The sequence below is a fragment of the Arvicola amphibius genome, chromosome 9 (genome assembly GCF_903992535.2).
Source record: "Arvicola amphibius chromosome 9, mArvAmp1.2, whole genome shotgun sequence".
NCBI classification, from domain to species: domain Eukaryota; kingdom Metazoa; phylum Chordata; class Mammalia; order Rodentia; family Cricetidae; genus Arvicola; species Arvicola amphibius.
Window position 1 is genome coordinate 2,696,856 of NC_052055.2, and position 26,844 is coordinate 2,723,699.

The following is a 26,844-nucleotide window of genomic DNA, read 5'->3' on the forward strand; positions in this document are numbered from 1 at the left end:
ATGTGCTGGTAACAATGCAACCAATTGTTATGTGGGATTCAGAATCTATGTCAAGAACTACCGCCCCGTGGGCTGCCAACCAAACCCTGTTTGGGTTTCCTGTGAGATTTGATTTGGAGAACATTGTGGATCATGAGCCCCCTGCCTTTCCAGGACATAGTTGCAATGCTTGGCTCTTTAATAGTCCTTGCTTTTATTTTCTCTGACCCTCTTTCCTTCAAAAATCAGATTTATTTATTTTTATCTTGTATGTATGTCTGCACCACATGTACGCCAATGCCCAAGGAGGCCAGAGAGGCACTAGAACTTCATTAGCTTTCTAGGGAAGTAACTCTGTTTCTTGAGTGGTTCATTTTAGGGGTGTTTTGTCCAAGCCATTTCTCTGCCATTTTCTCCTCATACATTAAAAAAAAGTGACAAGGGCTTGGGATGTTTCAGAATGCTTGTCTAGTATTCCTGAGGCCCTGGGTTTGATTCACATCAGGGGAATTTGGTGTCAAATGCTTGCAATTCCAGCACTAGGAGTGTGAGCCCAGAAGGATTAGAAATTCATGGTTATTCTCAACCACACAGTCTGGGCTGTATGAGACCCTGTTTTTTAAACAGAAACTCCTTGGAAAGGAGGCCCATGCTATCTCCCAGCTTTTTTCTCGTATTGAACTTCCAGTATGTTTTGAAACTGCTTTGTGCAATGTATTTTTATGCCTGTGGGTGGCATGCCTGCACGCATGTCTATGCCCTGTGTGGATACAGCGGCCACGGAGGTCAGAAGAGGGTGGAGGGCATGAGCTAACCTGGACCGGGAGTGCCGGAAGTTGTGAGATGCCGTGGAGGAGTAAAACTCACCCTCTGGAAGAGCAGCCAGAGCTCTTAACTGCCAAGCCCTCTCTCCAGCCCCTGTATCAACCTTTGGTGCTTGTGATGTAGGCTGTTTCTGTGGCGTCCTCACTACGGGGACATACGCCCTTGATTCACTGGTACGAGAGCCAACGTCAGCCTTGCACAGCCATTGAGAGCAAAGAACCCGGGGGTCCCGGGAAACCCAGTCTGCCAGCCAGCAGTCTAGAGGAACTCTAAATAAGGTGCTAACCTAAGATTCTAACTGCTTTCTAAGGTCGGGCGAAGAAGGCTACTACCCTGAACTCACGGAATTTTGTGAGAAGCGCCTCACCGGCTTGGCTCCCAAGAGTCGAGCTCTAAGGAAAGATAAGCCTGCAGCGACAGCGGCCAGCTTCACAGCCGAGGAATGGGAAAGGATTGACAGCGACATAAAGGTAGAGTGAGGACCGGTTTGGGCAGTGTGTGTATCCCTGAGATCCTAGCCTTCTTGCTGGTCAGTGAACGGCTTTTAGAAGAGACTACTTAGAAAGTAGTGGCGACTTCTCAATTCTAGTCAAGCATTGTGAGTTGTGTGTTTGTGAATTTAATCTAAATTTCTGTATCAGGTCCAACCACAATCCAGTCACCATCTATATCTTTTTTTTTTTTTTTTAAGATTTACTTATTTATTATGTATACAGTGTTCTGCCTGCGTGTACACCTGCAGGTCAGAAGAGGGCACCAGATCTCATTGTAGGTGGTTGTGAGCCACCATGTGGTTGCTGGGAATTGAACTCAGGACCTCCGGAAGAGCATCCAGTGTTCTTAACCTCTGAGCCATCTCCCCAGCCCCTCCATATCTTTATACAAAGATACTTGGGGCTGGGAGTGGTGCTGCCACCTATAATCCTGGCACTTGGGAGGCGGAGGGCCAGAAAGAGCTTAGCCCTGGTCATGCAGTGAGTCGGAAGTCTATCTTGACTGCACAAGATTGTCACAAACAACAAAAGCAGAAAGCAAAAAACCTTGATGGTTGGCTGTGAATGTTGCTGGTGGTGAATTTTTTTACTTTCTTGATTTCCCCTGGATAAATTATAAGGATTCAAGTTATCTGAGCAAAGAATTTAAACATGCTTTTGTTTTAGGCTTTCTTGAGAGCGAGTCCCATGTCTGGGCTGAGGGTGGCTCTGAGCTTCTAATCTTCCAGCTTCTGCTTTGTAAGAGCAGGGACCACAGGCTCCCGTTACCACACCAGGTTCCCATTGTCTTGATGGTAGTGTTTCTGTGGCAAACCTTGAAATCAGGTGGGGACAGTCCTTGGTTCTGCTGTCTTAGGCAGATGAAGCACCACAGCCAAATCCACCCAGGGAGGAAAGGGTTGTTTGGCTTACACTTCCTATCACAGTTGGTCATAGAAGGATTCAGGACAGGAACCTGAGGCAGGAGCTGAGCACAGGAGGAGGAGGAGGGAGCTGCTTGCTGGCTCGGTCCTATGGCCTTTTCAGCCTCCTTTCTTACAGCGCCCAGAACAGCAGTTCTGGAGTGGCCCTCACCCACCAGTCACTAATTAAAATGCTCTATAGTCCTGCCTAGAGCCCAGTCTTCTGGAACCACTTTCTAAATTGAGAGTCCCTCCTCTCAGGTGACTCCAGCTTGTGTCCAATTGACGGAACACTAGCCAGCACACCTGTTCTTTTTGTTAGTTGCTTTGCTTCATTTAGGTCCTTTGCTTTTTTTTTTTTATATACAATAAGTGTGCTTCTGTTTGGATCTTTTTCTTATGGATGCTATATTGTAGACCAGGCTGGCCTCAGTTTGCAGTCTCTTACCTGTGTGTCTCCAGTGCTGGGATTGTAGGCTGCCATGCTTGCTTCTGAAGTCAGTTTCAGAAGAACATGAACTAACATCTTTGTTCTGTTTTCCTCATGAGGCGGTGTCTTTATGTCTCTCTGGCTGACTTATATCGGACTGTGTTGACTGGACTGACCTGGAACTCCCGGAGCTCCACCTGGGACGAAAGGCATGCTCCTCCACACTTGTCTTAAGAACCAGATCTTAACAATACTGAGGCTTTCATTCGTGAACATTGTATACTGTTCCATCCATTTAGCTCTGTGATCCCTTAGAGATGAAATGAGCCTCTCATCATTAAGTATAATGTTAGCTTTAGATTTTATGTAGGTACCCTTTGTAATACTAGGGAGTTACCTCTGTCCCTTGGTTGTTTTTTATTGTTGTTGTTGTTTATTTGTTTGATTTGTTTTGAGATAGGATCTTTCTCCGTAGCCTTGGTTGCTATCCTTGAACTTTTCAGTAGGCCAAGTTGGCCTTGAACTCAAAGAATCACCCTCCTCTGCTTTCTGAGTCCTGGGATTAGAGGCATATGCCACCACCCTCTACCTGATCCTTGTTCAATAAGAATTTCTTTCATGAGTGTGTTTTAAATTTTATAAAACAAGACTTTTTCAGCATTTATTGAGCTAATAATATAGTTTTATTTGTAGTCTCTTAATATGATTTAATAATATATGTAGATATCCCATACATACAAGTATGTGTGCATGTACATGTGTGTGCATGCAAGTATGTATGTGTGTGTGTGCATGACACACTGACACTAGGGATTGAACCTAGGGGCCTCCCTTTTTCTTAGTATTAGATTTACTGGGCTGGAGAAATGCCTCAGTGATTAAGATCACTGACTGTTCTTCCTGAGGACCCAGGTTCGATTCCCAGCACCCCCATGGTAGCTCACAACTGTCGGTAACTATAAGATTTGACATCCTCACAGAGACATACATTCAGGCAAAACACTAATGCACATAATATAAAAATAAATTATTGAAAAAAAGATTTACCACTGAGGTGCATCCACAGCCCAGATAGTCTTTAATTTTATACAGCAATATCTTAATATTTTTTCAATATATGCTTTTTCCATTTAAATTTATTCCATTTCATATTTCTTTATTATTCATCTCAAGTCACCTCATTATGAAATTTGTCATAAGATACAAATAACATAAAATTCATCATTTTAACTTTCTTTTAGATGTTTGAGATAAAATCCAAACTTTATACACGCTAGGACCCAGATTGCAGCCATTTTAACCATTTTGCCTTTGTTGTTAACAGTTCAATAGTGTTGAATACATTCTGAGTATAGTCACATTCTTGTTCACCCACTCTCCAGAACTTTTCATTGTGCAAAAAAAGAAATTCTTTGCTTATTAAACAAAAGGTCTCTATTTCCCAGGCTCCCAGCCACTATCAGTTGCTTTCTATTCCTGGTTTTGGCTACTCCAGATAGTTCATGTTGGTGGAATTTCATTTGTTTGCTTATTTATTTTGTGTGTGCACACATGAGGTGTAACCCACGTATGTAGGTTCCATGCACCTGTGTATGTCCTCAGAGGCCAGAGGAGGACATTGAGTATCCTGCACTATCCTGCTCTGCCTTGTTCCTTTGAGGCAAGATCTCTCCCTGAACCTGGAGCTTGCATGGTTTTTGTTTTTGCTAGCCCTCATGACGTTTCTGTTTCCACTGCCAGCATTGCTAGGGCTCCAGGTGTCCATGAGATCATTCCTGGCTGTTATGTGAGTCTGAACTCATGCCCCTTGGTTGTGTGTCAAAAATGTTCCTAGCCGTGGAGCCATCTTTCCAATCCTAGAATTTAAATTGTATGTGAGATTATAATTATCAAATTGATCTTTAAAGTTTAACTTTATGCCTTGTGATCTTGTTGAATTTATAGATTAGTTCTGAGACTTTTTGTAGATGCATTGGATTTCATTTTGTGTTTTAATATATTTGAACTTCTAGTTGCTACTTTTCTAGTTGAGTCCAGTCTGGCTGCTATTTATTTATTTGTTTGTTTGTTTATATTTGGCATATTTTAAAATTACATTTGTGTGTGTGTGTGTGTGAGAGAGAGAGAGAGAGAGAGAGAGAGAGAGAGAGAGAAATTGATGTGGCTCCCTTACAGTTTCCGAGGTTTATTATGCTATTATCATGACAGCATGCAGGTGCTGGGAAGAGTAGCTGAGAGTCCTATAACTTGCAGGCAACAGGAAGTCAACTGAAACACTTGGTTGTATCCTGAGCATAGGCTACCTCAAAGCCTACCTCCATGGTGACACACCTAAACAAGGCTATGCCCACTCTAACAAAGCTACATCTCCTATTAGTGCCGTTCCCTATGAGACTGTGGGAGTCAGGCCAGTTACATTCAAGCTACCACACATCACATGTCCAGAAGTTGAACTCAAGTTGTTGAGGCTCAGCTGCAAGCACCCTCAACAGCTGAGCCATCTAGTGCCAGCCTCCCCCAAATATTCTTAATGAGACTTAACTAAACACTGAAAATAGGTAATAAAATAAATTTTGTGTTATGGGTATTTATAACAATCAAAAAGAAAAAGGAAGGATATTCCAGAGAGAACGACACGGGAAGTGAGCCGAGAGAGCTCTTCACATCCTTCCTAATGCATGGTCAGTGACCCCACACTCTACAGTTGCCTTCTGCTCCATCCTTCTCAGAGTTGGGTATCAGAAATCAAGAGAGAGGAAAATGCAAGGCACTTCCATGACCCGGAAGCACATCCAGGAGTGGAAGATCATTTGCCTCCAGTTCGTGGCTCAGACAGCTGCCCTCATAGTGGCAAGGTAGGACTTTCTGGTACGGGGAGCATTGACTGGGACAAGGGTGGTGGCTGTGACTTACAGGGATATATATCTCCTGTCTAGCCAGAGTAAACCACTGTGATGTAAGTGTGTAGGGTTTCCCTTTTTTGATACACTGTGATGTAATTGTGTAGGGTTTCCTTCTGGCAACTCCTGATTACTCCTCTTCTCCTCCTTTTTTTTTCTTTCACTCCTCCCTTTCCCTTTCTTTATTTTTTTTTACTTTTGTGTGGTACTAGAGTTTACTTGGGGCCTCACACTTAACAAGGCCTGTGCCACTGAGTTATGACTCCATACCACTTTTACTTTTTATTTTGAGACAGTGTCTCCTTCAGTGCTCTATAAGCTAGTCTTGAACCTGTGACTCTCCTTTCTATCTTCCCTAGCTGGGATTACAGGCCTGTGCCATCAGGCCTGGCTACTTTCCTGTGTAAACTTAGATCTGATCACTGGGTGATGGAAATAAAGCTATCTTTTTTGAAAGCTTGCATTTTGAGGTCAACATCTTTCATCTTTTTTCTTTTGCTACTCTGGCCAATATTTAAGAGCATGAAAGATATTGCTCAGTGTTTCCCAATTTCAGGGACTAATTCTGCCTCTGGTAGAGGCACAAAGGTTATGCCACTGTAGAAGTCAGCTGACTGTGTGAAGTGACACACAGTGGTTTAAACGTGCAGAGATGGCCCTCTGTTCCTTCATGCACTTGATCATCTTGCTATTTCTGACAGAATGACTATCCAAGTCTTTCCATTTTGTGTTATTGTCATTCTTATATTTATGTTGTTGTTTCTGTATTTTTATGTACACAAGTGCTCTGTCTTCATGCACACTAGAAGAGGGCATCAAATCCCATTAGAGATTGTTGTGAGCCATGGTGCAGGTGCTGGGAACTGAACTTGGGTCCTCAGCAGGAGCAGCCAGTGTTCTTATCTGTTGTCCCAGGTCTAGTACTCCAGCTCTAACAACTAAGTTTGCCACTTTATTAGTTTTCCAACAGACTGGTTGGCTTAAAACAAGAGAAACGTGCTTTATAGTTATAGAGGCTGGAAGTCTATGGCTAGGGCATTGGCAGGGCCATGCGCCTAAAACCTGGAGGGGAGGAGTCCTCCTGATATTGCTGGCCATCCTCGGCTACAACAGCTGACCCTAGTGTCTACTTTCACCTTCACAGCTTCCTTCTCTTTGTACATTCCAAGGATAGCATTGTATGATGTGGTCAGGGAGATTAAGTGCTCCCTGGTTTAATGGTTATTGTGCAGAACCTGCCCTGCTTCCCCATCATCAGCAATGGGGTCTAGGACCTAGTTTGGGTCACTTTGCCCCTGAACAGCTCATTGGAGCCTTCCCTTGTAGTTTCTCGAAGGGATAGAAGAGAGGAGGGCCGCTATTGTGCACTCTGATGAGGCCTTGGTGGTTATAATCTAGACTGCAGTGGCCGTGTCTTCTGTCACAAGGAGAAAGCACATAGTCATCAGTCAGGGAGTGCAGTGTCGGGAAGAGAGCAAAGGCTGGAGAGCAGACACGGGAAGCCTCAGCAGCAGTTTGGCTATGACCTGCTTTTTTATTTTTATTTTTGGAATTATTCCAAATTGAGTGTCTGTCATGACAAACAAAAGAGCTCTGACTAATACGACAAATCATTATTCTTGTTCCTCTAAATGCCTTGGCTTTAGAAGAAGACTGAACTCAGAGCTCACATGTGAATTTTCAAATATTATGTATGTCCTTAAAAATCTGTGAGATTATCCTCAGGATTAACTATAAATTTGAAACCCTGTCTTTTACCTCAGTACTTTATTATATCATGATGCTGGAGTTGTTTTAACCTCAAGGGGATCTATTTTTTGATCCATTCCATTCATGTACCTTACTCCCATGGATCACAGTGCATTTATAATAAATCCTGATGATCTTAGACTGAGTGCATCTCACGAAGTATGATTTTATTCTTTCAGGAAGTATATTCTAAAAGAAAGCCAGTCAAGAAGAAAATCCCGAGGGATTATGCAGAGTGGGATAAGTATGTTTCATATTTCTTCATTAGATCCTATAATTTAAAATATTATAAACCTGATAAATAGAGTGTATCAAATAACATTAGTAAAGCTACCAAATGCTTTTTATATGGTGCTTGCCGTATAACTCTAGCTGGCCTCGAACTCTCAAAGATCCACCTGCCTCTGCCTCCCAGCGCTGGGATTATAAGTGGGTGCCACCATGTCAGGAAGAAGCAGACGACTCAAGGAGCGAACCTATGAAGAGTGTTTCCTTAAGAGTATGGACAGAGTACAGGTTGAACATTAGTAACACAAGAATCTAATGTCCAATTGTTCCCCATCTGAAACTCTTAGCATGGTCAGTGGATGATTCCACACAATGAGACGTTTGTTTCATTCATAAAATCATTTAAAGCATTATATGAAACTATGCTTAGGTTGCATGTATATGAAGCAGGTGTGAGTGTTGTGTTTTAACTTGTGGATTCCCCATAGATCTCATTGGGTGTATGCAAATATTTGCCAGCATTAGAAAAAAAAATCTCAGTCAGGCAGTGGTGGCACACACCTTGAATCCCAGCACCCAGGAAGCAGTGGCAGGTTGGATCTCTGTGAGTTCAAAGCCAGCCTGGTCTACAAAGTGAGTTCCAGGACAGGGTTACATAGTGAACCCTGTCTGGAAAAACCAAAAGAAACAAGAACAACAACAAAAGAAACAAAACAAACCCACAAACAAACAGAAAAGCAAAACAAAGTCACCAAATCTCATCTCCCATACAGAGTCTGTCCCGAGCATGTCCTCTTTCGATACACTAATGAATTTTGTTTCTTACTTGTAGGATGCTATTTATTTTCCCCATTTCTGTTGTTCTTTCAGATTTGATGTGGAAAAAGAATGTTCAAAAATTGATGAAGATTACAAAGAAAATACAATAATAAACAACAAGGCTCATTTGTCTAAAATTGAGACAAAAATAGACACGGCAGGTAATAAGAAAAATGGAAATAATGCATTATTTTCCAACCTGTGAATTATGATAAAAGCTTGTCAGCCTCGGAAACATAAAGTTTATAGATTTTTGGTCAGAGTTGACCACTTCTAACAAATTTATTTCTGTCTTTAATTACACAATTTTGCTTGAGACAGGGTCTCTTATAACCCAGGTTGGCCTTGAACTCCACACATAGCTAATGATAACCTTGGCCTTCCGATTGTCCTGCCTCCATTATCCAAGTGCTGGTGTACCACTCTGGCTGGCCTTAATAATGAAGTTTACATATAAACCTATTTTTTAGAACATTCTTTTGTTTTTCATTTCCTATTTCCAATCCTCTTCCTTTAAAATCCCTCTTTTATTTCTTTTTACATTGAACAAAAAAAAAAGAGAGGCAGTTTTTCCTCTGAAGTCCATACATAACCTTCAAAGTAAAACAAAACTAGTCAAAAGAAAACTAACTCCTCGCCGGGTGGCCATGGTGCACGCCTTTGATCCCAGCACTAGGAAGGCAAAGGCAGGTAGACCTTGTGAGTTCAAGGCAAGTATGGTCTACAGACCGAGTTCTAGGACAGGCTCCAAAGCTACAGAGAAACCCTGTCTTGAAAAAACAAAAAACAAACAAAAAAAAAGCATGCCATGTGTGTTTATTTCAGGTCTAACTGAGAAGGAAAAGTGTCTTCTTGCCAATCGTGAAAGGGAAAAAGGAAACGAGGCTTTCCACGCAGGGGATTATGAAGAGGCCGTGATGTATTACACCAGGCAAGGGGGTTTTCATCTCACCGGGGCTGAATTGTGCTATCTTAGGGGCCAAAGCTACGGCTCAGGAGTTAGGAGGACTTGGGTCCTCCTCCAGAGGTTCAGTTCCTTGCATCCACATGGCCATTAGCCTGCTGTAACCTCAGTTCCAGGGCATCCACCTAGGCACTGGCACACATGGTCATAGACATATATGCAGGCAAAACACACCAATACATGTGAAATTAAAGTGACGTTTTAATTGTTGGGACCACACAAATAAACTGAATATTCTATGTGGGAATCACTCGGGGGATTGTACTTGTGACGTCATGAATTCGCTTGTGACTGGAAGGTCTCCGTGGATGTCTCACTCGGGGGATTGTACTGGTGACGTCATGAATTCGCGTGTGACTGGAAGGTCTCCGTGGATGTCTCCCTCGTTATCTTTTAGGACTTAGCTTTGACTTCCTTAGAGGAAGTGAGGTCTCTACTCCATAGCACAGCACATGGTTGCCAGGCTAGCCGGCTCTGGTAGCAGCTCACAGTCCTTCATAGCTCTTCTCCGAGCTCCAGTTCAGATTGGTGCGGTCTGATTCTGAAGGCACCATGAGCTTCCAGGGCAGAGCCCGCTTGCTTGGTTGTTCTATTCCATTGTCTCCTCATTGCCCAGTGAGGGGCTTGCCTCGTAGCAGGTTTTCACGTAGAAGGGATAGACATGGGTTGTTCATTCAGTAGAGCCTCCCGTCTTCATTCAGGTGGACGCCAGCCCTGCCGCTCATCCTCGTCCTCCCTCACTCCCCCACTCCTTTATCTGATAGGCTTGTGAGTCCAGGGTGGCCTTGAACTTCCAATCCTCCAGCTTCTGTGTTTCAGGTCCTGAGATTACAGGCACCCAGCATCTCACCCAGTTTTTGTTTTCTTGTTGTGGATTTTCACTAGTGGATTCTCCTGTCCATCACAGTGTGATTTTTCCTTACCTTCTTTGTCATTGTGGGGTCAGCTAGCAGAAGAATTTAGGCAGTACGGTCAGAGAACAGAGGTCTGCTGCCTTCTATACTGGGGCAGATGCCTCACCTCTCTTGCCTTAATTTCCTCAAGGTGATAAAGCTCTAAGCCTGCCACTCTCAGGGGTGCTGTGAGGACCAGGTGGTTACTGGAGACAAGACAGCAAGCTGACTGTCCAGGAGGGACTCTTGTCTGTATTTGCTACCTGTGACTATTGATAGGCACACCTTGGATTTTCAGTTGCACATATTTTCTTGTTTTCTAAACGGGTAGGTACTCGGGGCCCGCAGTGGGTGCGCTGGCTCCTTTGATGTCAACTTGACACGAGCCAGAGTCATCTGAGAGGAGGGAGCTGTATTTCGGCTGCATGGGTTATATTATTTAGCTAGGGCTGCCATCCCAAAATTCCACAGAGCTAGCTGTAGCACAGATTCTATCTGTTCTTAATAATAAAAACCTGGAGTCCGATATTAGGGGGTGAAAGCTGAGAGATCATAGAAACGGTGCAGTCAGCCACTAGAGAGACCTTTTACGTCTACTGAATCCTCAGACTGCATCCTCACACTGCCTGCTCAGACGTAGTCTGAGCTCCTGTCTCCTCCCATCTTATATTCCTCTCTCCTCCCAGCCATATCCCCTTCTGTCTCCACCTCCCTAGTGCTGGGATCAAAGGCATGGTCCACCACCTCCAGGCTCTGTTTTTTTTCAGACTGGATCAATTTCATGTAGCCCAGGGTGGCCTTGAACTCACAGAGATTTCTCTGGCTCTGTCTCCCGAGTGCTGGAATTAAAGGTGGAGCCACCACTGCCTGGCCTCTATGGCTAACTAGTGGCTAGCTTCACACTCTGATCTTCAGGCAAGCTTTATTTGTTAGATTACAAACAAAATACCATTACTCCTAGTGGTCTGAACAAGATGTATATCAACACTTCTGAAGGCTAGAAATCTAAACTCAAGGTGAAGTCTAAACTCAGGGTTGATTTCTTCAGAGGCCTCTGTCCTAGGCTCACAGGGACCTGTCTTCTTGTATGCCCACATTGTATGCCTGTCACTCTCTCGTTCTAATCTCTTCTTTTTTAAGGGTATTAGTTTTGTTAGACTAGAATAAGTTATCTCTTTTTAAGCTTTTTTTTTTAAATGGTGATGGTGGCAATGGCCAGTACTGTTTGTTACCCTGACAGAATCCGGAATCACATGGGGGTCTTGGGTCCCTCACCCTGCCTGTGTCCTGTGGGGATTATTATCTTGACTGTGTTGAGTTGGGACAACCCTCCCACTGTATCCATGGAGACAGGATGCTTAGCAACAGCACACTTTCACCTCTGTGACAGAGGTTTCTGTCCCACCAGGTCCCACAGTTGTTCAGTCCCAAAGAAACACACAAAGGTCTACATTAACCATAAACTGGTTGGCCTATTAACTCAGGCTTCTTATTAATTAATTCTTACATCTTAACCCGTAATTCTTGTCTGTGTTAGCCACGTGGCTTGGTAACTTTTTTCAGCAAGGCATTCTCATCTGCGTCCTCTATGTCTGGGTGACAACTGCAGACTGAGCTTTCCTCTTCCCAGAATTCTTCTGTTCTCATTGCCCCGCCTCTACTTCCTACCTGGCTATTGGCCAATCAGTGTTTTATTAAAAATAATACAAGTGGCAGGATAAAAGACCACTGTCCCCCAGCACACCTTTTTTTTTGCTACCTGATTGTGCGTCTGATGGTTTCCCCACCGTGATGGGCTGCGTTTGCACTGTGAGCCAAAGTAAGCCTGGCTGCAGAGTTTTGTTATTTTTATCACAGTGACTGGAAAGGAGGCCATGACAGTGGTGCTGGGGACTGCACCAAGGTCTCTACTCTGGGCTAGAGCCTTGGCCTAACTACTTCTCTAAAGCCTACATCCAAATAGATTCATGTCCTGAGTCCCGAAACATTGTGGGCTTAAAGGACTTAAGATTTGGGCTTAAACAAATGAACTTTTTTTTTTTTGGTTTGTTGTTGTTGTTGTTTTTTTTTGGTTTTTTTTTTTGGGGGGGGGGGGGGACAGGGTTTCACTGTAGCTTTGGAGCCTGTCCTGGAACTAGCTCTTGTAGACCAGGCTGGCCTCAAACTCACAGAGATGCGCCTGCCTCTGCCTCCCAAGTGCTGGGATTAAAGATGTGCGCCACCACCACCCAGCTTAACAAATAACTTTGAAGGGACACAGTTCAGCCCTTACACAATACATATTTGTTTTGCTAACATTTTGCACTTATTACTTTTACACAGCTGTGTAAATACTCAAGAACGACAGCTCGGAGGAGGGAAACTTTGTTTTGGCTCATGAGGGCTGAACCCACAGTTGGTGTTAGCTTGGCTCTGAAGTGAGGCTGAGCATCTTGGTGGTGGGAACAAGCTATCCGCTTTGCGGTGGGCTTGCTGGTATGATGTGGGACGGGGATGAGTGCATTGGTGCACCAGGGGCAAAGACAGAGAAGCCCAAGGGCACAGTCCCAGGAGTCTCCCTTCTTCAGCCAGGTCTAGGCTCCCGATGTTTCCAGAACCGATCACCACCAGCCTGGGAGGACATTTCACGTTAAGCACGACGTTAGCTGAGTTTGTCTTTGGCCTCCCCATCACCAACCTGCAATTCTGTTGCAGGAGCTTATCAGCCCTTCCCACCGTGTCTGCCTACAACAATCGCGCACAAGCGGAAATCAAACTGCAGCGGTGGGGCAGTGCTCTCCACAACTGTGAGAAGGCCTTGGAGCTCGAGCCGGGAAACGTCAAAGGTAACTAGACACGACTCTCTGCTCCCATGGTCCAGGCAGTCTCAGGTTTCTGTATGTCAGCCACTACCTTGGACACGTCACTTTTAATCAATCTGATTTGGAATCAAGTCCTTTATTCTTTGACTGTGGTAGCCAATCAAGAGATGGTAAGATGTTCACATTAGAGGAGGCTTCATGGGGTGGGGGCGCGAGGAGATCTGCACTAACCTCTAACAATGGCAATACACAATAATGAAGTTTGATTAGAGATTTTACAAAATGGTTTATCCTTTAGGTTTTCACAGCTCATTCTAAAGCTAAAACTGTTATATAACAAGAGAACTTTGCTTAATTTCTACTTGTTTGCTGTTGATCATATATTAAAATACATCTGATACACCATTTCTCACATTTCAGAATTGTTAAGCCTATTTTTTTCTCAAGATACTCTGACTACACAAAATAACCACATATAATGGACCAAAGGACTAGACGGGTACATTGTTAGTGTTAAATGATTATTAAATTACAAATTGAAACCTACAAAAGAAATCTGGCACAAATTACCAAAGTGCTCAGTTACCAGCGATGTGCTCACCAGGGCTCCACCATGGTTCCACATGCGAAGTTCAGTTTTGGATAATTTTAGCTGTCCGGCTGGCCCTGCTTTACTGCCCTGAACGCTGGGCTGTAGGCCTTTGCCACAGATACCACACCCAGGTCTAATCATTACATCAACAGCTATATAGACTGGGACAGGTAGAGGCAGGGAGACCAGAGTTTAAAGTACTTGGCTGTCCAGGGTGTTCAAGACCAGTCTATGCTATGAGACCCTGTCTCAGAAAACTAAACCAAATTAAGCCGAACAAAGACCCCCCCCCCCCCCCCCCAGCTACCACCAAAGCAAAAATAGCCGGCTCCATCGAGTATGCGAAAGTGCTTTTAATCTATCCTTTGCCGATCAGCGTTTACCGAAGTTCTGTGAGGGGTCTTCTAAATTCTCAGATAATGATGAACTACAGGCAGCAATGGCTAAAGGAAGCCAGGTGTTACTGTTCTGCGAAAGCTTCCTGTGCTGCAGGCATGGTGCGGGGCTGGGAAGGGGCCAGAGCAGAGGAGCCGGCGGATGCGGAGCTGCCAGGTTAAGGCGGGACTGAAACCTGCCTCGTGAGTCCGAGTCGGCTTTCTCCAGACAGAGCTCCAGGAGACGCGCGAAGCATTTGAGTTAACTTTTCTTTGCTTGGATAAAGCACTGTGACCAACAACTTAAGAAAGGGAGTTTTGGGGGGGTTTATGATTCAAGAGGGAAAAGAGTTCCACAAGGTAGGGAGGCATGGCAGACGGGGCGGGCCACTGAAAGTTCACCCTTTTAACCGCAAGTGCTAGAGAGTGTCAGTTGGAAGTCTGAGGTTTTCCCTCTTAGAGCTGGCTCCCTGTGTCAGACTTAACCCAGGAGGGCTGCACCTCCTAACCTCCACAAACAGCCTCACCAACTGGAGCCAAGCCTTCAAATACCGATGCCCATGGGGACGTTTCTCGTTCAAACTAGCACACTGTTCACACTTTAGTAGACAGCCCACACACACTCAACTCTGAGTGGACGCAGTAGGTTCTTTCGTTTGCTTGCTTTAAGAAAAGAGCTCACGAAATTGGAAGTGAGAGTTGGGAGGGGGTGGGGAAAGAATTGGAGGGGAGGGGCTGGACGGATTTGACCACAGCATAATTTGCTGTATGAAAGTCTCAAAGACCGAAAGCTCAGATAGACGCCCAGTGAAGCCCCTTCTGTGTGCAACAGGGCACGTTCTGTGTGCGCAGCAACACACAGACCTGGGGTTCGAGCTCTGTGCAAACCGAACCCGTGTCCTGTGCAAACCGCGTCAAAACCATGGGGCTATGCGTTAAATTGTTACGCCTTCACGCTGGTGCCTTTTCAGCCCTCCTGAGACGTGCTACTACCTACAAACATCAGAACAAGCTCCAGGAGGCCAGGGAGGACCTGCAAAGGGTGCTGTGTGTGGAGCCTCATAATGATGTGGCCAAGGTAAGCCTACAAAATGGTGTTTTAAAAACCTAACTCTGTCGTTTTCCGGTTCTGATTTTATTTATTTATTTGGGGGTTTTAAGACAGGGTTTCGCCATGTAACTCCGGCTGGTCTGGGACTCCCTAGAGAGACCAACCTGGCAGTGAACTCACAGAGATCTCCCTGCCTCTGCCTCCCAGGTGCTGGGATTAAGGGTGTGAGCCACCACCACACCCAGCTGTTTATGAATGTATGTTTAAAATGGTATCGGCACACACAAATATCTGTCTTAGTTACTGCTCTATTGCTGTGAAGACACACCATGACCAAGGCAATTCTTATGAAAGAAAGTACTTAACCGTGGGCTTCCTTACAGTCCCAGAGGGTTGGTCCATGACCATCATGGTGGGGGGCACGATAGATAACAGGCAGGCAGGCTAAGTGCTGGAGCAACAGCTAAGAGGTTATGTCTTTGTTTTTTGTCTTTTGTTTGTTTTTTGAAGACAGGGTTTCTCTATGTAGTCCTGGCTGTCCTGGAACTCTCTTTGTAGGCCAGGCTGGCCTTGAACTCAGAGATCTGCCTGTCTCTGCCTTCTGAGTCCTGGAACTAAAGGTGTGCACACAGAGAGCTTCCAATTTCTCCACAACCAGTAGACAGACAGGAAGATTGTATCCTCAAAGCCCACCCCCAGTGACACACCTCTTCCAGTAAGACTACACCTCCCAATCCTTCTCAAACAGATCTACCGACGAGGGACCAAACACTCAAATGTGAGCCCTCGAGGGGCTTTTTCTCATTCAAACCACCACCACATCTTAGGAGGGTCTTTTACTCACGGTTCCCCTTCATCTCACGTCCTGATTATATGGAGTAACCCACATGAGTGCTGCATGCTCAGTGGGTTTGCGTGATGACTGAGGAATCCAAATTTAGGGTACCAGCCCCTACACACACACACATACACACACACACACACACACACACACACACACACACACTGCAAATCAGGCAGCCTGCAATGGCCTGTAACTCCAGCTGCAGGGAATTGGCACCCTCTACTGACCTCTGCAGACACTAGCAAGCACGTGGCATACGCTCACACAAGCACTAAATAAAATAATTTTTAAATGGTCGGTGGAGATGGACAAAACAAATATTTTCTTTTTAGTGGCACAAACTATATCTCAGACCTTTGACCTTTGAACACTGCCCGTCACAGCACATGTGGGCACTTCATCTACATAGACTGCCCCCCCCCCCGGCGTGTGTGTGTGTATGTGTGTGTGTGTGTGTGTGTGTGTGTACAGAAACATCTGGAAGTTTACCAAGATGTCAGTATTGCTAAGTGAATGGGAGGAGCCCGGTGATTTGTTTTCTGTCTTTTTAAGTGTATTTTATGTGTATTGGGTGTTTTGCATCCTGACTCCGCACCACATGCTTATTTTAGTGCCTGAGAAGCCAGAAGAGGACATCAGAGCTCTGAGAACTGGGGTTATAGACAGTTGTGAGCGCCATGTGGGTGCTGGGAGTTGAACCCAGGTCGTCTGTAAGAGCAGCCAATGCTCTTAACTGCTGAGCTGTGTCTTAAGCCCCATTTTGCTTCTGTTTTATTTTGTTATTTATTTGTTTGCTTATTTTAGAGTGGAATAGCCATTTTTAATCAGATAAAACAATGAAATCATTGTAAAAAGGAAACCAGCCTGAGTTTTAAAGTCTTCTGTGTATTCATTTTAAAGCAGCTTCATATTCGTACCAGGAAGAACAACTGTGACAGAACCAGCTGAGCTGGGCTCACAGGGGCTCACAGAGACAGAACTGACAACCTGTGCGGTTCTTGTCTGAGCCCTCTGCACATACGTTATGATGGTGTAGCTTGGTCCTCTTGAGACTCCTAACAGTGGGAACAGGGACTGTCTCTGAAAAACAAAAGAATGATTGTGTTCTTTATTGAAAGAAAACCAATTATGTTGCAGAAAACCTTGGCAGAGGTTGAAAGTGAGCTGAAGAAAGCAGAGCCTGCCTCCGAGCCGCAAACCAAAGGGAAGAGGATGGTTATTGAGGAAGTCGAGAACTCAGGAGATGAAGGTGAAAAGGGAAGCAGAGATAAAGGTGAAGAAGGCGGTGCGGATACAGGTGAGGCATCTTTTCTTTCTGGTTCCGCCAACTGCTGTTTCCATCACGAGGTTGCCTGGGGGTCTCTGCTGCTACAGAAATTGTTAGTTTCCCAAACTTTGCTCTAGCTTTCCTTAAAGTCTACAGTCAAGTCTAGCCCTGTTTTTCTTTCTAAATTTATTTTTACTTGTATGTATTTTGTGCTCTGGGTCAGGGAAACAGGCAGTACATGTGTGGGGGGACAGAGGACAATTTTTACCCGAGCCTGGGATTGGATTTAGGGCGTCAGACTTGTGACGGAGCACCTCTACCAGCTAAGCCATCTTGCTGGCCAGTCATCCTTTTTTTTTTTTTTTTTTTTTTTTTTTTTGGTGGTTTTTGAGATAGGGTTTCTCTGTGGAGCCTTGGCTGTCATGGAACTCACTCTGTAGACCAGGCTGGCCTGGATCTCAGAGATCTTCCTGTCTCTCTGCCTTCCAGGTGTGCACGACCACCACCCCAGCTGCTTTTTCTTTTTTGCTTGTTTTTGTTGGTGTTACTTTGAGATGTTATTATTCCATAGCCCAGGCTGGCCTGGCACTCACGGTGATCCTCCTGTTTTAGCCTCCTAAATGCCAGGATTACAGACCTTAGCCACTCTATCTCTCATCCCTCATATTTCTCAGTATTGATGACCTTGAATTCCTGATCGTCTTGTCCCCACCTCCCATTTTGGGGACTGCAGGTAAGTGCCATGTGCCTGAGACTTTTCTGCACCGAATGATAGCTTTTCTTTTTTAACTTTATTTCTGAAGGAATTATTAAAGGTGGACAGGTGGACAGTTCTTAAGTTTGCCAGTGTGAAAAACAGAGCGGAGTATTTTTTTAAAAATCTTCAATGGAACGTCTCTTGCCATTACTGTGTGTATGTGTGGTGTGTGTGTGTGTATGTGTGTGTATCGTATGTATGTGTGTGTATGTGTGTGTATGTGTGTGTATCGTATGTATGCGTGTGTTGTGGGTTATGTATGTGTGTGTATATGTATGTATGTGTGTGTGTGATGTATGTGTGTGTATGTGTGTGTTGAAGGAGGCTGCTTATTGGTTCCCGGCTGCTCGGCAGCTCAGACCCAAAATAACCACACAGAAACTGTATTAAGTCACTACTTGGCCCATTAGCTCTAGCTTCTTATTGGCTAACATCTTAATTTAACCCATCTCCATTCATCTGTGTATCACCATATAGCTGTAGCTTACTGGGTAAATTTCCGTCCGGTGTCTGTCTCCGGCAGGGCTCCTTCTTTCTCCCAGCATTCAGCTTAGTTCTCCCACCTAGCTCTGCTCTACCCTATCACAGGCTCAAGACAGTTCCTTTGTTAACCAATGGGATTCACAGCATACAGAGGGAAATCCCACATACCAACATACACACACTCCACACATATAGATCACACAGACACATAAACACACACACTACACAGACACACAAGCACACACATACAGACCTGACACACACACATACACACACATATACAACACAGATACAGACCACACAAACACACATACACACACTGCATACATACAGACCACAGAGACACAGACACACATACAACCCTCCACACACATACACACAGATACTCACCACACACACCACACACATACACAGAGATCACATAGACACACCTACACACAACACACACACACACACATGAGATCACTCCTTTTCTGCCTATGTATTTTTATTTGGAAAGAAGGGCTTTCAGTTGAAGGAACAATCAATCACATTTTGCTCTTGAACATAGCTTTCAAATTTGGCAGTGTTTTGGACAACTATCGCCACTAATTTGGGGACATTTTTGTCACCCACCAAAGCCATCTCATGCCCGAGAGCAGTCTATCCATCCCTCCAGCCACCTGCCCCACCTCCAGTCACGAGTCTTGTGTTTATGGTTTTACCTATTCTGTTTCATACAAATGCAAACACAGGCAATGTAGCTTTTTGTTTGTTTAACTCCTGAGACAGGGCCTCACTCTGTAGACCATGCTGGCTGGGACCTAAGTCCTCCTGCCCCTGCCTTCTGAGTGCTGGAATGTTAGGTGTGTGCCAGTATGCCTGGTCTGAGATGGAATGGGTTATCTAATGCTGAACTACCCTTTTCTTCTTTTTAAAATGGATTTATGTTTACAAGTGTTTTATTTGCATGTATGTAAGCATAACACATGCATACCTGGTGCTCTCAGAGGGTGTCAGATCCCCATGGAAATGGAGCTGTGGATGGTTGTGAGCTACGATGGGGGTGCAGGACCTGAACTTGGGTCCTCTGCAAGAGCAGCTAGTGCTCCTAACCACTGAGCCGCGTCTCCAGCCCCAACTGCTTCATTCTTTAGATACACCACTCTTAGCCCTGGTGTGTGACCCTCACAGCGTGTCGTCCGGCCAGACTGTCCGTGTCTGTTAAGATTTTCCTGTGTCACAGCCACATCCAGGACCTTCCTGCTGGCCCCTCCTTTTCTCCTGTTGATGTTGCTGGCTCCTTTTGTCCTGAGTCCTCCTGGTTTCTGAGGCAAACCTTAGTCACTCTGGCATCTCCGTGAGAGTCTTCTCAGCCTACCCTTGGTTTCTCAGGGACACCCCCAGGGTCTGGTGACCGCACCCACACCCACACTCTGATGACCCTCTCTGTCTGTCACAGAGAGTCTTCCAGCATTGCCCCATCACCAGCTGAGTTCCCTGCAGGCCCCACAGGCCTTCTATGCTCACCTCTCTGACATTTCCAATGCCAGCTGGGCTAGCCTCTCCCTCTATGACTGAGTGGATTCCGTGTGTCTCTAACCTTCATGTGTAAAGGGATTGATACTGCTGCATCTGAGGATTCATGAGGATATATGTAAAGGCCTTGGCCCCGTTAGCCATCTGCTAGTCACTTTGGTCAGCTATGAGGGGATGCTACACAGAGGGATGGACACGGCGCTAAATTCCCCCTACCTCTGCTGGCTAGTCACACACTGCAGGGTCTCAGCGCCACTGTGGTGCTGTGCAGCCTGCAGCTCTCCGCTGGCTTCCCCTCGGGGACAGCAGGTTGTCATCACTTAGCAGGGAAGACTTTCTCGACCTGTCGGTGTGAGGCAGAAGCTGGGTTTATTAAGAAAAGATTTTAATATAGATGTGAGCAAGGAATTAGGGAGGCAAAGGGGGAGAGGGGAGGAGAAAAGGATAGTGTCCAGCCCAAAGGTGACACTGGCTTCTGAAGACAGTCCGGTGCAAGCGTCTTACCACACAGCTCCACAGAGAGCTTCGGAGGCCCTTGAAGGTGCATTGTTCAGGGATTTGGGGACCCAGGGAAAGTGCTTTAGCATACCTTTGATTTAAGACTTGTCTTCACTACAGGAGAGCATAAGGCACTGTATGAAGTTCTTGGAACCGGTTTTACAGGCTGAGGGTCATAAAAATGGGTCATAAGGGTTCAAGAAATCCTCGTCATACACAGGCTACGACTCAGACATGTTTTTAGTATAAACATGGCTCATAGCCATATTCATGTGATTTTTTTTTAATTCTCAGCCAGCAGGAGTGCCAAGCTTCCTCCTTTCCCACATTCTCTTTCTCTTTCTGCCCACTTTTACACCAGGCTGTGCTCACACAGTCGGCCTCGGGGGAGGACGTCAGTAGTAGATACCTGTCTTGGAGTTTATTTCCATTACACAAAATTGAGCCTCTTTTGGTTGGTGATTCAAATTGGTTTTCTTTTATAACTTGTATTTGAGCATGGTGGCTCACTCCTGTAATCTCCAATACTCAGAAGTCTGACGCAGGGGAATTGTCATGAGTACAAGGCCAGCCTGGGCTATAGCATGAAAAAAAAAGGAGAAAGAGGAGGAGAAGGAGATGGAAGAAGAGGAGGAACAGGAGGAGGAGGAAGCCAGTGGAGAAAGCTATTGGTATTTTCTAGTCTTTAGATTCACTGCCTGTGAACAGGCGATCCATCACCATGGGTTTTTATGAGATAACCATAGTTTCCTCTGCTGTCTCAGATCTTGGCCTTTCTTTATAAAGATGCCGGAAAATAACAGCCAGGGAAAGTTGGATTAGATATTGTTAAAAAGAGAAGACTTGGGAACTCGGGTATTTAGTCTCAATATGCAGCCCTAGCTGCCTCCCAGAGGCCTGCCTGTCTCTGCCTCCATTAAAGGCGTGCACCACCAGCTTTTTTTTTTTTTTAAATCATTTTTAAGCATTGCTTCAGCAAATTTAGTTACTCTGCTTTCAACATTGAAAGACACAATTGAAATCATGTCGCTTCATATTTAAAGCCAGAATCGAGTTAATAATGCCTGAAACTCGCAGTTGAATTTTAAAAAGAAGTTTTCACTTTGAATAAGGAGTCTGAATGGAAAACTCACTGCTTTCTTTCTTCCTTTCTTTTCCTTTCTTCCTTCTTTCCTTCCTTCCTCTCTCTCTCTCTCTCTCTCTCTCTATCTCTCTCCTCCCTCCCTCCTCTCTCTCTCTCTCTCTCTCTCTCTCTCTCTCTCTCTCTCTCTCTCTCTCTCTCTCTCTCTCTCTCTCTCTCTCTCTCTCCCCCCCTCTCTCTCCTCTTTTTTTGAGGCAGGGTCTCCTTATGTAGTCCATGCTGGACTTTGTCTTATCCTCCAAGGGCTGTGATTATCCCGCTATGAATGGAAAGTTTTCTGTTTTTAGGGCTTCGTTAAGCCTAAATACTTTCTATGATTTTGCTGAATTCATTTTGAAACGAACTGAAAATCACTTTGACTTTATCTTTCAAATGATTTCGTTTTGTTTTGTTTTTCTTCTAGTTCCTTGGCCTTAGGCCATGGTCCTCCTCGGGTGGCTCAAATTCTAGTGACTTCACTCATTCCTAAATTGCGAATGGGTGCAAGCTGTACCTGGACAGGCGTGGTCCTTTGAAAGGCCAGCTCTCAGGCGCCTGCTCTTCAGCGGTTAAGGAGTTAAATCTCGGGCTGCCTCGGTGCAGCAGGGCGCCCGACCTGGTCCTCGGGGATCCAGGGACCGGGCGGGCGGGCAGGACGCCCACTCGGGGCGGCGGGGAGCTGGGACTCCGCCCGCGCGGGGTGGCGCCGCCCGCACCCGCCAGGCCGGATCGCGGTCCCGGGGATGCACTCACCTCCCGGGCGCTCTCCCCACAGCGGCCGCGAGCGCCATGGGCAACATCCAGAAGAAGCTGATGGGCAGGAGCGAAGGCGGCAGGCGATCGCGTCGGGGCCGGACACCGCGGCCCCGAGCCGAGCAGCCAGGAGGCCCGCGGGAGACAGAGACGGCCAGTAGCACCGACGACCCGCACCCCGGGGAGCCCCGAGCTTCCCAGGATCCCGGTGACCTCAAGAGCCAGGGCAACGAGCTGTTCCGCAGTGGGCAGTTCGCCGAGGCGGCCTCACAGTATTCGGCGGCGATAGCGCAGCTGGAAACTGCAGGTAGGGGAGCCGAGCCTGGTCACCGGGGGTCCCCGGGGGTCACCTGGTCACTGGGGTCCCCGAGCTGTTCCCCGGGGTGCTTCGGTTGAGGCTCGGAACAGAAGTCGGCCTCCCGCGCGCATTGACAGGCACCGGCTCCGCATTCCTTCCCGGTGACTAAGAGCACCGCGCCACTAGACCTACGTGAGCAAAACCTCGGAATGCGGAGCCTGCGCCGGCCAGGCAGGTTTGCACGGGTCTGCCCTACCTTCCCCGTGTGGCCAGTGCGGGGACAGCTCCTAGCAGCTCTGCAGGATGAGCAGGCTGTGGGACCGACCGCAGTGCCGCTGAGACCGCGGTCCTGTCATTTTGGTGAACTGTAGTTTTGCTCGCGGGTTTTAACCGTGTTTAATTAAATGTGGTTTTAGGAAGTGAAAGTGCGGGTGAGCTAAGCATCTTGTATTCAAATCGAGCAGCGTGCTACCTCAAAGAAGGGAACTGCAGCGGCTGCATCCAGGACTGTAACAGGTAAACAAGCGCACTCCAGGTTTGCCAAGTGGTGGGTGTATTCGCAGTGTGAAGAGGCGGTGTTTAAAAGCCTTCTAAGTTTTCTGTGTAAGAGCCTAGATTTCCAAGGCTGGTTTCAGTGATGTGACTGGAATGTAAAAAACCGCCAATCCTACACACACAGGCAAACATACACCCTACACGCGCAGGCACACACGCACACCCTACACACACAGGCACACACATACCCTGCACACGCAGGCACGCACACACACCCTACACATGCAGGCACACACACACCCTGCACACACACCAGCTATAGAAGATTATACAAATACCAGGCAGTGGTGGCACACGCCCTTGATCCTAGCCCTTGGGAAGCAGAGGGAGGCGGATCTCTGTGAGTTCGAGGCCAGCCAGGTCTACAGAGGGAGTTCCAGGACAGGCTGGTTCCAAAGTTACACAGAGAAACCCTGTTTCAAAAAATAAAAACAAAACAAAACAGGAAAAAAAAACCCCAGAAAATTATATAAACTTTTTCTTTCCCATGTTCCCACGGAAATTTGTGTGTCCTCCCTCCCCCTCTGGATTACCAGAGATGCCTAATAACTAGTTTCAGGCCACTTGTCACCAGGGTAGCTTCTCCTGAGTTTAGCTCAGGTTGTCTCCAGCAGCTACCGAGTGACTCAGTATTGTCCTCAGGGCCACTTCCTTGGCACCACCTTGCTCTCCAGTCTGGACCACTTCCCTCCACTCTCCACAGATGCTCTAGGCCTTCCTCACCTTGTTCCAGGTAACAGTCACGCTTACCTGTCTCAGCTCCTGACCTGTCTGGTGGGGTTCCCCAGGCCCCTGGTCTGCAGTAGGCTCTGGAACCTGCTGGACTGCATGTAGATAGGCTCATGAATAAAACATCTTGCTTTCCTATTTTAAAAATTTATTTATTCTTTACATGTGAGTGCTCTGTTGTCATGTACACCTGCATGCCAGAAGAGGGCACCAAATCCCACTACAGATGGCTGTGAGCCACTGTGTTTGCTGGAATTGAACTCAGGACCTCAGGAAGAGCAGCCAGTGCTCTTACCCACAGAGCCACACTCTGGATTGGCTAAGACAGGCCTGATTTCCTTCATGTACTTAGAGAGGCTCGGACTTTGCCATCACAGAAGCTCTAGTTTGGACAATAAATTCACAAGCCGGCTGCTGTATAAGGCAAACAGTTCTTTTGTTGGACTTAATGATGTAGATTAAGCTCGGGCTGTTTTTATCTCCAGTGTCAAAACAGCTTTAAGGCACTTTGGGTTTTTGTTGTTGTTGTTGTGACTATTGCTTTGCCAATGTTATAAACTGAAGTTTAATGCAATAGTATTTCTATTTTGGCTTGGCCTGTCTTCATCCACAGTTAGCCAACTGCCATGTTTTTAGGATTTTATGAGCTAGTCAGCATCAGGTGGGCAGCTTGAACTCTGTCGTGGTATGACACGAACACCACGAACCCAGTCAGATGCCCAGAATCTGAGCTCTTTCCCCACTGCGCCCTTGCCTGTGACCGAGAGGGCCATGTGAACTCATGAGGTAGGTGTGTGGCGATTGGCAGCCAGCGCCCTTTCAACATGACTGCTCATCTCTCACGTCTTATTCGGGAGGAAACCAGAGATGGGGCTCCAGCCCCAGTATCCACAGAGGCTAGAATAGGAGGAGGAGCTGGTCCTTGGGGAGCCAGAGGGCCTGCTGGGAAGTGGGGTGGGCGGTAACTCAGGGAGGGTGACCCCTGATCTGTGTTCTCAGCCCAGGAAACTGGCTCTGCCAGTCAGTACTGACCTCTGTGCAGGCTGACCTACTTAGGTGTTTTCTTTGATACCCGGTGAGAGGACCAGCAGGAGGACTGGAGATGATACCCCATGGATGCTTTTATTCTCAGGAGGTTTGTTTTAGTGCCAGAGCAGACGTGATGTGCTCCAGGAACGTGTCCAGATATGAGTGCACTTGGATCTGTATGAATAAAGAATAATTTATTAGTAGAAAGTGTAACGATCTCTTATGGCCCCAAAGACTGCACACATTTTTAAGGAAGCTTCTTATTTTAGTTTTTCAGTTAATATTTGCTTTTTTGAAGAGTTCCATGAGTTCTTACCAGATAGCTGTATTATAAGCCAAACCTTGAGAGAGAAGCCAGGAGTCGGAGCTCACACCTGTAATCCCTGCATTTGGGAGGTGCTGGCTAGTGGACCCGAAGCTGAAGGTCATCCTCAGCTACAGAGTTTGAGGCCAGCCTGGGCTACATTAAACCCTGACTCAAGAAACAAGCCAGACATTTTAAACGAGGAAAAAATTTTAACCTGTGAAGATACTGTTTTTAGGTTTTAGTTTTAAAAAGTATTTATTTTAAATCGTGTGTGTGTGTGTGTGTGTGTGTGTGTGTGCGCGCCACATGTGTGGGTACCTGAGGAGGCCAGAGCCACTGCATCCCCTGGATTTGGAGTTATAGGTGGTTGTGAATTGCCTGATGTGGGTGCTGGGAATCAAATTCAGGCCCTCTGGAAGAACACGTACTTAACAGCTGAGTCATCTTTCCAGCCCAAAATTTAATTTAAAAACCTTGTGTATCTCTGTGTGTATGAGTGTGGTGTGTGCAAGTGGGTGCGGAGCCTGAGGAAGCCAAAGGACGATATCAGATCCCCTGGAGCTGGGGTTGCTGGGTTGTGAAGCCTGGGGGAGCGCTAAGAACTCTGACCCCCTGTCAGAGCAGCAGTGGTTTCAACCACTGAGCAGATGGACAGCTACACGCCTTCCGAGCAGCAGTCTTCCCCGGAGGTCTGTTGGCACAGTCACTCTTGGGAATGTGGGTGGTGTACAAAGGGCCCACTCCCACCTCATGCCGTGGCTTCTCCACATTTTAGGATGTGAGACACAAAAAGAGGCTATCAGGCCTAAGCCTAATAATTTGAGAAACAGTGTTCTCAAAAGTATTTTTACTTCATAGTTGTTTGTCAACTGAAAAAAGCCACACCACATTTCCTGCTTGTCAGAGAGCCTCTTCAAGTTTTCTAAAACTCACATGCACATACATACGCTTGAATATACATACACACACACTTGAGCATGGCACACACATGAACACACACATGCACACACACACTTGAGCATGCACAAACATGCACACACACACTTGAGCATGCACAAACATACACTTGAGCACGCACACACACATTTGAGCATACACACACATACACACACTTGAGCATGCACACACACTTGAACATGCACACACATACACACTTGAGCATACACACACATACACACAGGAGCATGCACACACACACTTGAGCACACACACTTGAGCACACATACACACACTTGAGCATGCACACACATACACACTTAAGCATGTACACACACACTTGAGCATACATACACACACACCTGAACACACACACACACCTGAACACACACACACATCACTGGACAGCTTTCTGTTTAGAATATTTAGACAGACTAAAGCTGCCTCTGATCCTGACAGCCTTGCCCACAGGAGACTCCTGAGTAGCCAGCCTCCTGTCCCGCTAAGCTCTGCTGTGCGTGCTCGTCCGTGTTTACAGCAGGACGATTCTTCTCTTTAATGGACTTTCCACTCATAAACTCATATTCATCTTCAAGATTGTGGTTAAAGAATAAAAACACGAACCTTTTCCTTTGCCATGTTAGGAAGTGCTAAGAATCATGTGACCCATTCTATCAATTTTAGATCCCAAGCTTGATTGTTTGTGTCATGTCTAGAGCAATGAGCGCCTGCTGGGAATGGAGGTGGTG

At 46.1% G+C, this 26,844-nt stretch overlaps 1 protein-coding gene across 2 annotated transcripts in view; it reads left to right on the forward strand.

Annotated features, from left to right (window-relative positions):
• The window catches only part of Spag1 (sperm associated antigen 1), a 44,979-nt gene that overhangs the window by 591 nt on the left and 17,544 nt on the right, over positions 1-26,844 (forward strand). Inside the window, exons 2-12 of one of the 2 annotated variants that reach the window (XM_038343532.1) lie at positions 1,115-1,274; positions 5,360-5,485; positions 7,459-7,523; positions 8,378-8,487; positions 9,152-9,257; positions 12,878-13,008; positions 14,922-15,028; positions 16,983-17,178; positions 19,708-19,717; positions 22,274-22,548; positions 22,956-23,055. In XM_038343532.1, coding sequence (XP_038199460.1) covers positions 1,115-1,274; positions 5,360-5,485; positions 7,459-7,523; positions 8,378-8,487; positions 9,152-9,257; positions 12,878-13,008; positions 14,922-15,028; positions 16,983-17,178; positions 19,708-19,717; positions 22,274-22,548; positions 22,956-23,055 — 1,386 coding nt within the window. Of the gene's footprint in view, positions 1-1,114; positions 1,275-5,359; positions 5,486-7,458; positions 7,524-8,377; positions 8,488-9,151; positions 9,258-12,877; positions 13,009-14,921; positions 15,029-16,982; positions 17,179-19,707; positions 19,718-22,263; positions 22,549-22,955; positions 23,056-26,844 lie in introns of both variants that reach the window. The other variant, XM_038343534.1, reaches the window with a different exon arrangement.